General features: G+C 50.1%; 1 protein-coding gene across 1 annotated transcript; it reads right to left on the bottom strand.

The window, feature by feature from the left end:
- Nucleotides 1-447: 447 nt before the first annotated feature.
- Nucleotides 448-4,427, bottom strand: NEUROD1 (neuronal differentiation 1). The gene is made up of 2 exons (XM_036320169.1): nucleotides 4,338-4,427; nucleotides 448-2,777 (listed from the first exon to the last, which is right to left on the bottom strand). Exon 2 carries the CDS (start codon nucleotides 2,764-2,766, stop codon nucleotides 1,693-1,695), a length of 1,074 nt encoding a protein of 357 aa, XP_036176062.1. The 5' UTR covers nucleotides 2,767-2,777; nucleotides 4,338-4,427; the 3' UTR covers nucleotides 448-1,692.
- Between the last annotated feature and the right edge of the window lie 6,460 nt (nucleotides 4,428-10,887).

Below are 10,887 nucleotides of genomic sequence, written 5' to 3'. Positions count from 1 at the left end.
TGCTTGTTAATAATTAACTAAATGCCCCTTTAAAAAATTGACACATAACATAATAATTTAAAAGAATGAAAACCCAAAAGCTAAATGTGAAGATGCTCAAAGCAAAGAAAAGCAAAAACAACTGTTTGTCTCTCCATGACCCTCCCTCGCTCCCCTCCCCCAACAGCTTCATATTCCAAGTAGTGAAGAATCACGTAGGTCCTTTCCTTTTCTACAAAGATCTGATGACTTCCTAAGCAAGATAAACAGACTAGAAAGTATGCCAAAGTAAACTTTTCTTTTTTGTTTTATTCTACAAATGCTGCTTAGTATTTTCTTAACTCAGCAAATAAAGCAACTATTCCACTTAGGAATTATTTATACAAAAAAATCACTTTAAAAAGAACTGCAGCAATTGCTCAGATTTTTAATACTATTTTATTGCAATTGAATGAGTGTCTTCTAAATTGTGCATTACACCATAATATACAGGATTACAAACAAGATTACAGTACAGATCGATTGCAGTGGTACCAGTATCACATTTCAAACAGCACTTAGTCTGGACTGCATTTTACATGCAATAGCTATTGTCTAATTATGAATTAAATGGTTTGAATTTATTTAAGCTATGTACTAACTGACTACAGTAGTTATAAATCCCAACATTAACAACCTGATTTGATTTAGGCTCAGATTCATTACATGAATATATGACAAACCACCATTTGTGTGACTATGTATAAAATCATGCATTATATTTTCTAGAAACATCAATAGCTTCAGTTTCTCTGTAAAATTGTGGGATGCAAAGGAGTAAAAGACTAAAAAGAAACAGTGCAAATTGTATGTGATAGTCAAGCAGCTTTTGATTTAAAGAAGGGTATGTTGGCATTTGTTTATAATATGTATATAAAAGCTTGTGCAAGCAATGATTTGATATGTTTGATAGGAAATACATCTTTTTTTTTCATCCTCTTGAGTGTTGTGGATCTGGTTTTCATTTTAAAAAGAGGGACAGACTTTAAAGTGAAATGAATTGCTCAAATTGTGCAATTTTTTTTTAACAATTAGAGAGGAAAGAAGTGCTAAGGCAACACAATAACTTTCTAAGCACTTTTCTGCTGGTTTAAATTAGTTAAATTATTTTGTATAAATTAGATATAATTCTACTTTTCTGATATGTATAAAAATTGATGAAGCTGCATGGTTTTAAAATAGGAAATCCACATTATAAAAAGTCATTAAAAATTCTGTACAAAATCACAACAAAATAATTCAGCATGGGAAAGGTAACAAGTAGTAAAATGCTGGTTGAAAAATATATATTTATATATATTTTAATTGGCCCATTACTAGTTTAAAAATTGCATAGATCCTAATTATTGCTTGTGATTTTGTTATCCCGATCAGATAATTAATATGATCTGAATACAGCTACACCAAATTTGTGGTGCTTATTTTTTTTTTAACTTTACTGTACTACTTTTTTTTTTTAATAGAAGAGCTATAGAAAATAATACATAAGGTCAACAGGAACTTTGATCCCCTGTTTCTTCCAAAGGCAGTAACGACAATAAATACATATATCACTTGAAGCTTGGAGTATTTGCACTTTGCAGCAGTAGTACCCAAAGGGCTGCCTTTTGTAAACACGACAGTCACTGTAAGCACAGTGGGTTCGTTTCCGGGCGTGGTGAAACTGACGTGCCTCTAATCGTGAAAGATGGCATTGAGCTGGGCACTCATGACTCGCTCATGATGTGAATGGCTATCGAAGGACATGATATTGTCTATAGGGATCTCACAGCGAGGGGCAGCGGCGCCCGAGAAGATTGATCCGTGGCTTTGGGCCCCTGCCAGGGTCGCTGCAGGATAGTGCATGGTAAAGGCATAATTTTTCTCGAACTCGGCGGACGGTTCGTGTTTGAAAGAGAAGTTGCCATTGATGCTGAGCGGCGGGCTGAGGGGTCCATCAAAGGAAGGGCTGGTGCAATCAGTCAGGGGGCTTTCAAAGAAGGGCTCCAGCGCGGCGCTGTAGGCGTGCGGCGGCGGCGGCTTGACGTGGAAGACGTGGGAGCTGTCCATGGTTCCGTAGGGCGGGCTGGGCAACCCCGGCGACTGGTAGGAGTAGGGGTGCACAGGGAAGGAAGCGCTGGCAGTGGGCAGGTGCGGGGGCATTTCCTGGTTCTGCTCCGGCAGAAAAGTCCGAGGATTGAGCTGCAGGCAGCCCGCAACCAGGTTGGTGGTGGGTTGGGATAAGCCCTTGCAGAGCGTCTGTACGAAGGAGACCAGATCCGGGCTTTTGCCGGAACGCAGGATCTCCGACAGAGCCCAGATGTAGTTCTTGGCCAAGCGCAGCGTCTCGATTTTGGAGAGCTTCTGGGTCTTGGAGTAGCAGGGCACCACCTTGCGCAGGTTGTCCAGCGCCGCGTTCAGACCGTGCATGCGGTTCCGCTCGCGGGCATTGGCCTTCATGCGCCTCAGCTTAAAGCGCTCCAGGCGCGCCTTGGTCATTTTCTTCTTTTTGGGGCCGCGTCTCTTGGGCTTTTGATCATCGTCCTCCTCTTCCTCTTCTTCCTCCTCTTCCAGGTCCTCGTCTTCCTCCTCCTCCTCTCCCCCGTTCCTCAGTGAGTCCTCTTCCGCGTTCATAGTTTCTAGGTCGTCCTCCTTCTTGTCTGTTTCGTGCTCCTCGTCCTGAGAACTAAGACACTCGTCTGTCCAGCTCGGAGGACCCTGGGGCTGAGGTTCGCCCATCAGCCCGCTCTCGCTGTATGATTTGGTCATGCTTCGGTTTCCTACATTCAATAAGGGAGAGAGAAAAACAGAAAGAAAAAAGGAGGAAAACGCTACATTCAAAAAACTTCATATGCCTTCAGCTCCCACTTCCTCATCCTGTAAAAATGCATGGGAAGTGCAACTCCTTACAAAATGAGTGTCCCTAAGGAAAAGTTAAATGCAGTGTTTTATAACGGCATGTGTGTGCCCCGCTGGTACGTAGGAGACAAGGCAGACGGGGGGAGGGGGGAGAGAGTGACTACGTGTATATGTACACTCCTGTGTGCATGTTTCCTAGTGACCAACTTAAGTCTTTTTATGGGGATTACCGGCAGGAGAATATGTGTGAAAACGAGTGCACATTTCCGTGACTTTATGCTTGTCTGCATGAGTTCAAAGTCACAACGCCACAAAAATAATGAGTTTGAACATCTCAATTCTGTTCCCATCTCTGTCCTGGCTTCTCAGTACTCAGCGATTAAATTTGAAGAGCCATTACGTAATTTACCAACGCTGGCAGTGATTTTTAAGAAGATTATACTAACGGGAGATTGAAGAGCAAATGCATGGTGGACGAAAAGTACTTTCAACCAAATAATCTCACCATCAACAAAACATTTGGGGGAAAAAGTGGGCAGGGATCTTCCATACCACACTGGTCTTTCTTTCCTGGCCTCCGCTGAAAATCCGCCTTGTACAAAAGCGCCTGTTTGGGGCTAGGGCTGGGGGCGCGGCGAGAGCGCTCTCCCAGCGCGGGGATCAGGTGCGGAAGGCTCCTGTCTAATAAACAGCCCATTGAAAAGGCTGCCCGCTCTTTATTGGGCCTTTTCGAAGTTCTCCTCAAACCTCCCTCTAAACGATGGAGTCATTATAATGGTCAGCAATTGGCAGTGGCGAAGTTAGCGCGTTTAATAAGAGAAATAAAAAGCATGTAGTGAGACAACTGCATTTCTGGTTTCTGCAGCGGCTGCTGGGGACTTGGCCGCCTCTGGAGCAGTAACAGGTAGTATGAGGGAGTCCCGCTCCCTTCTCCGCATTTCCCCTCCTCTCAACTAAACTTTCTCCCAACTCGATTTGCTTTCCAGGGTGTGTATACCCAAGGTATCCATGTCCCTTTCATGCGCTGAAAAAATAACGTGGCCCCTCCAATGTGCATCACATACATGCACACAACATAAATCCTGGTAACAAGGGCTTTTTTTCTTACTGGAATGAATAAGAAAGTAAAGTAGTGCATTGCTTTTAAGACTTTGAAATCACCATTAGCAAACGACCAGAGAGTTATCTGCCTTATTAAAAATCCAAAGATGCTTCTATTCTTCACCTCCTCCGCTCCTGTCCCCCCGCCCCAATTTTTTAAAATAAATTTTAAAATCAGAAAGCTTGCAGTAGGTATTTGAGTGACGGGAGTCAAAATGCGTGTATACGTGCCAGCAATCATGGGGAGGAATGCCTGTCCCCCACCACCACCACACACACACACACAGGCTCACAAACGCACAGACACAGAATTTCTAGGGGCATTAGGTCTTCAGTTACTGCTTTTATTTCCAAGCAAAAAAGGAAAGGATTGTAATTACCTGCAGTTGTTAGTAGGTCCTGAGCAGTGATGGTCTCATAACCCTGGGGCCTCCGGACGTCGTGCCTTCTGCGCGGGACGAATTCCTCGTGTCCCGGCCGCGCGGGCGCTCAGGTTATATAGCCGAGGCGGTGATGCTGAGCGCGGGCGGGGCCGGGAGCCGAGCGCCAGCAGGTCCCGGCGCCCCGCGCCCGCGCATGCGTCCAGGCTGTGCGCTCCTCTCCGCCTCCCCCTCTCCCCCGCCCCTCCAGCCTCGCTCCTCTCTGACCCTCCTCCTCCTCCTGCTCCAGTCTCCCGCAACCCTACCTCCGCCCCTTCTCCATCCTCCCCAGCACGCGCCATATGGTCCTTCCAGTCCGGCCAAGAGCCGGGAACCACGTGACCTGCCCATTTGTATGCCGCGGAGAGCTTCATTCCGGCCCCTTTGTGGCCCAAAGAAAGTGGCCCATCTGTCGCCAGTTAGAGACTCCGCGGACCAGTTTTTACCCGCAGGAGACATTAACCCTTTCAGGCGGCAGAAGGGGGAGCCGCCGCTGGGGAGGGGGCTGGGGTGAGGGGGGATTTGAGGAGAGGAAGCGGGAAAGCTAACTGACTACATTTAGATCGGAGGGAGAAGCCAGCGTCGGGGCGAGAAGTAAGGCCTGGGTGAAAGAGGCGGAAACGCGGGGTGCGGGGTCTGGGGCGCACAGGGATGCGTCCGGTCTCCTTTCCGTTACTCGCACAGGCACTGCCCTCCTGGGCACCAAGACTCCCTGTCCTCTCTGAGGTGCCCATCTCTTGGCAGACGCTTTGCTCGTTGGCGCCCAAAGGTGGCTTCTGCTCATCTCTTCCAGCTCCTTAAGCAAACATACACGCCACATAGAACGGCTTCATCTGTCAAAGCAGCTTTAACATGGTCCTCTAACCCCCTTCACTGGATCGCCCACTCCCAGCCCCTCCCCTCCGGGATAGTTATTTTGTACCTGTCATGCTAACCCACCCGGTGAGCTGACCTTCAGGTACCCTTGTCCCTGGAGACCCCTCACTAGGTCGGGCCACCTGGCCCCGTTGGCCTGAGAGCTCTCTTGCTGGAGAGCTGGGCGATTTCTCTGACTCGTGGAGTCGCCTTTTAACCAAGGCCATTGGATGGTTGCCCTCGCCCATACATCCCTGGTTCCTTGCCACAGGCTGCTTCGTCCCCTTAATCCTCACTCTGTAAATAGGTATTGGGTTCAGAGGAGACTTCTCAGAGGGAGGGTGCAAAGGGCCTGTGCCAAATGGGTCTATCTGGCTCCTCTTTAGAGAAAGGCCACTAGCACAAGTCTGGGAAGAGCTAAAGGCCAGGACTCCTCCAGACCTCAGAGACTCTGGCTTGATTTGACCTCCACCTATAGGGTCATGCGAAGATCACACAGCTTCCCAACTAATTTGGAAGGACCCATATTTGTGTTTAAATGGCGATTCTTTCATTATTCACTTGTTTCCAGCAAGGCATGTTAGACAATGATACTTTTTTTTTTAAAAGTTGGTCCCATCCCTTCCCTGTCCACTCTTTCTCTGTCCGCTTCACCTCTATTCCTCAGTTCACTAACCCCTTCTCCCCTCCCAGGCCCAGCAGCCCCTTGCAATGAACCAGGGAACTTGAGTTGCTTATTTAAAGGCAACAGCTCTAAATGCCCCTTGAGTGTGCAAACAGTGTGGGGTTGAGGGCTGGGCTGGGTGCATCTGGGAACAGGAGGGGGGAGTGGAGGGCAGGGGCAGAGGGTCCCAAGGAGATGGCTGGTGTCTGGAAAGTGGAGGTGGCAGCTTCCCAGGCTGGCACAAACCTGATGGGGGATAAAGGGTGTGTGACTTGACCCATTGCCCAAAGCATGAATTGTGCTGAATTTCCAGGGCAAACTGTATGGAGTTTTTGCTTTTCTGCATCTCTCCTTGGTGTACAAAGAGCACAGCGGAGGACGAAAGGATGTAAGCACCTCGGCTCCGTGTTTACTCCTGTGTCTTTGGTGATGGGTTAAAGCTTGAGAGACATCAGAGGAACAACCTGTAGAGACCGGCCCACACTCCGACCTCCGAGGACAGATGCGGCCAGGTCGGGCCGGTCCCGCCCTCTCCCCGCAGCGGCCCCGCGGGCTGGCCCACCGCGTGTCGGGGTTGTGGGGCTCACGTCCTGGCTCCCACTTCTCCATCCTCGGGGGAGAAGCTGGGGGCGGGGTGAAAGCAGGCCCCAGCTGCCCCGAGGCCCAAGGGTGGCCAAGGGAGTTACCCCTCCTGCCCCCTCCCTCCCTCCCTCCCAGAAGAAGAAACTCCCCCAGTTCGCGACACCCTGTGGAGTGCAGGGAACTCTCGGTGGGGCCCCTGTGCTGGGGATGGGAAGTGAACCGGTTTCACCAGCCGAGAGCCTAACGCGCCAAGTGCGGGAATTATTAGAGTCGTTCCCTCCCTCTGCTGATAAACTCATCCCTACCCCGCTGCCCGTCGTTCGCCTAGGCCAGGGGATTGGTACACAGAAAAGGCTGCTCCTGGATGCCCAGAAACCCGGCGAGGGCCGGTCTCGCGGCCCGGGACGCTCCGGTGCGGACCTGCCTCGATGAGGGGACTGTCTACCCCCCACCACCCCGCGTTTGCAGCCGGTGCACCGAGTGCCCGTCGGACCCCTGGGGGGCTGCAGCGGGCCGGTCAGTCCCCAAAGGGAGGCGTCCAGGAGTCCAGATTAGGCCTAAATGGAGGTGCTTTTTGTTGGGGGGGGGGGGGGGGGCGAAAAGCCGGGGCCGGAAGTAGTGGAGCGCGGGGAGGGGACAGCTCAGGACCCGGCCCACCGCCGAGCCCTGTCCTGCCACCTTCTTTTCTTCTCTTTCTTTGAACTTTGTTCCGACGGTTGCACACTTCCCCCTCCTGATTCCCCAATTCTCTCCCTGTCCTCTGCCCCCGCCGCCCATTAGCGGCCTTCCCTCTCCAGCTCCGGTCCCCACGGGGCGCCGCAGGCGACCGAGCGGCACGCGCACTGCACGCGCGGCCAACAAAAGCGGCTTTCATGACTCAGTGCCCTCGAGCAATGCCCCATCCGCCGCCCCGGCACCCGCTCCCAGCGCGCGGCGCGGGCCGGCCGGGCCGGCCGTTAGAGCGGCAGCCGGAGTGCGGGGGGGGGGGGGGGGGGGGGGGGGGGGGGGGGGCAGGGAAAGGGGGGAGGAGGCGTGTGGCTGGGACGTGCGGGCTGGGAAGCGTGTGGCTGGTGGGGGAGCGTGTGCGACGCACTCACGAGGCCAAGATAAAGAGCGGGGCTTGGCCGGCGTCCCCGGCGGTGACCTGTTTCTCTGGGAAGCAGATGCTTGCTTTTGCAAAGGGAAGTTTGCCTTCAGTGAAAGAATCGAGTGTGGCCTGGGCTGCCCCAGGGGGCTCCCGCATCCTCCTCCAGCGCCCCCCGCCTGGGGGGGGGGGCGGGGGGGCGGGGGGGGCGGTGGTCCTGGCCCGGGCCTGTCACAGGAGCGGGAGGCGGCTGAGGGGCGGGAGACACCGAGGGCGCTGGGGCCTGGAGCCTGGAGCCCGGGGCCCAGAGCCGAAGGTCCCTCGTAGGCCCCGCAGCTCCCAGGCCCTCGGGAGGCCAGGGGAGGATGTTGCTGGTGGCGTCCAGGTCTCGGCCCTGCGCCGCGTTTGCGCCTCCGCCTCCAGCGAGGCCCCTGGGAGCCCTGGACTGAGGCTGGAGACGCCTGGCTTCGCCAGGCAGTTGGCTGGGGAGAGCCCGGAGCAAAAGAGAAGCTATTAAAATGCCTCGCCATCGCCCCCAGCGAAAAACCCGTCCCCTCCAAATCTCCTGGGCTTGCGGCATAATCTTAATTAATATAATTGATTCATATTGCACCTGCGAGAACAGAAAAAAATGGATTCCAACCCTCAACCCCACAAATGGCTTAGAGCGATTGGATGGAGCAGGACGCGGCTGTGATGTGGGGAGTGATTTAGTGCCGAGCTTCCCCGACTCCGTCTGCCTGGGCTCTCTCATTTATTATTTATGTCCTCGTGGTCCCGCTGGGTCCCGGGTGGCGCCCCTCATGGCGCCTCCAGGCTTCTGAGGGACTTCATCTCGGATCCGGGTCAGGAGTGGAGGGGCTGTCCTTAAGCCACCCAACACGCAGGTCCACGGTGTAAAAACGCAGCTCAGAGCACTCACATGATTGCCCGAGGCCTCGTCATCGGATGGGCTGTGTGTGCGACTGGGTGTGCTGAAGTGTCCAAGCGTGTGTGAATCTGAGAGTGACGTGGACACGTGAGATTGCGTGTGAACGGGAGTGTGTATATGAATGTGTGATCGTTAATGTGTATGAAATGTAGGAAGGATCTGTGTCAATGAGTGTGTGAGTTATGTGAGTGTGTGTGAGTGTGCATGCGTGTGTGCGTTCGTGGGAGCTCCTGGTCTCAGCGCACCTATTTCCTTCCGGATTGAGGAACAGTTTGCGGTCCACAGGGGACCACAGGGCCCGGAAACTGAGAAGCGTCCTGTGTGTGCCAGCCTTTGCCTTAGAAACACCCAGGGTAGCTGGGTGTAGCTGCGGGTATGGAGAGCAGAGACGCACACCCAGAGCACCTGGGCATCCCTGGAACAATGCTGCTGCAGTGACTTGGGGGAGGAGATCCGTAAAGTTCCTACTGGCCGAGATGCCAGGGAGGCCAGGTTTAGAGCCCCAGGCAGCTTGTAGGGGAAGTGGCTTCTCGAGGAATCAGCACCTTGGACAATTCCCCCTTCTCTAGCGGTAGGGAGTTAATCCGCAGTAGGGAGTTTGCGCAAAACCACTCCCCTTCTAGCAGCTTTCGCCTTTTCCTGTTTGCCTTCTTTCTCAAAAAGACTGAGCACCAAATCGAACTTTTAATCAGAGAGCTCCGTAAATCTGCAATTAGTTAGCCACCTTCTTTGCAGAATAAGGTTCCCGGAAAGGTAGATACCCAGGTTCAGGGGTGGGGGAAGGGCTTAAGCTATAATTTGAGCTAGGGAGTCTGAAACAAAGAAATGATAACTTTCAGAGAGAGAGTGTGTCACTCTTCTAATATTTGCATGTATTTGCCACACAAATAGCATAATGAACTCTTTTTGCTGTGCACAGAAATAATAAAATATTTAAACATGTTTGTGATATTGCTTTTGTTTTATGGAACACACGTTTAATTGATAATATTTTTTTCTTTCAGCGTCATTATATCAACTCTCCAGTTATTTCATATTATAAACAATTCTATTAAATCAATGGGGGAAATAAACCCGCTAAAGTTAAATGGCATCATCTACTCAGATTTAGTGAGCCACACAATTAATTTAAATCATACTAGATTTAAAATTACAGCTTAATACACATGACATACAAAATATATTGGAAAAAGTCTAATAGAGTTGTGACTCTGAGAAGAACAAGCACCTTTGGTAATTTAAACATCTTAGAAACGTACACCATACACCCTCCCCCATGATTGATCTAATTTTCAAACTTCATCATTATTAGCAATCAGGATCCTTATTAAATTTTATTTAGACTTTGTTGTAATGAAAAGTATAATTTTTTATTCAAGAATTCAGATAGTTTCACCTTCATTAAATAACATGTTTTTGTTCCTCTTTAACAAATACATTTTCACATGAATTAAATATTGATAATTTGACCTTTTGTGTCTTTAATCAAAGGGGGAAAATTCCAAATGTAGATCTTGGAGTTTGGCCCTGGTGGGTCTTTCCGCTTGAATAGGCACTGAGATTAAAGGAGTCAAACTTCCTCTTTCACTGCTTTCTCCTTGCACTAATTGCTTATGCAAAAAATGCAGATTTGTATTAATTAGTAACTCCACTGATTAGTTCTGTGGTATTTTCACATAATAAATCATGCTGCAGACATGAATTTTGGCACATCACCCAGTAGTGGCTCAGGCTGCAATACGAATTTCATATTAAAATAAAATTTCTGACTAAATCTACCTTTCCCATGCAGGTACTGTGAGCAGCCACCTGCTGAGAGCACCTGCCATGGGAAATTACTTGCACTTGGTGACAAGCCACTTTGGGGGCCCAACCAGGACAGTCTGATTAGGTTAGACTACAGTAATAAACAAATAAATAAACACATACAGACATAGCTAAATAACACAAATGTGCTTAAGCCCTGGGTATTTTGTGCACAATGATGTTATAACAGAGGATCTACTTGTAACCGACGAGATGTTTTAAAACAACTTCCCAGTTTATGGATGAAATACCTCAATCTATTTTCTTCCTGTGAGATCTTTGCTCCTTTATGACATGGTCTGATAGTCTGAGACTCATTCATCACATCTGCTCATTGACTTATCCCTTCTTTAGGCAGGCAGGCTGGTGTTGAAAGGAAAAGAGGGACCAGAAAATCACCAGGGGGAGTATAAACGCTGAGCGCCATCTTGAAGGGAATTGTCCACCCCTTCCATCCTAGTGTATGGTGAGAAACCATGAGGTCAGGCACCAGAGTGGCCTGACATAGAACCAATTCTCCTCTCTCCGTTGGTAACGCCATGAGCTTCTACACAACTCCTTTCCCTGTCCTTGAAACCTTCAATTTGAT

This window comes from Myotis myotis, unplaced genomic scaffold (assembly GCF_014108235.1).
Source record: "Myotis myotis isolate mMyoMyo1 unplaced genomic scaffold, mMyoMyo1.p scaffold_m19_p_8, whole genome shotgun sequence".
Classification (NCBI taxonomy): Eukaryota; Metazoa; Chordata; class Mammalia; order Chiroptera; family Vespertilionidae; genus Myotis; species Myotis myotis.
This window is presented reverse-complemented; position numbering and strand designations above follow the sequence as displayed.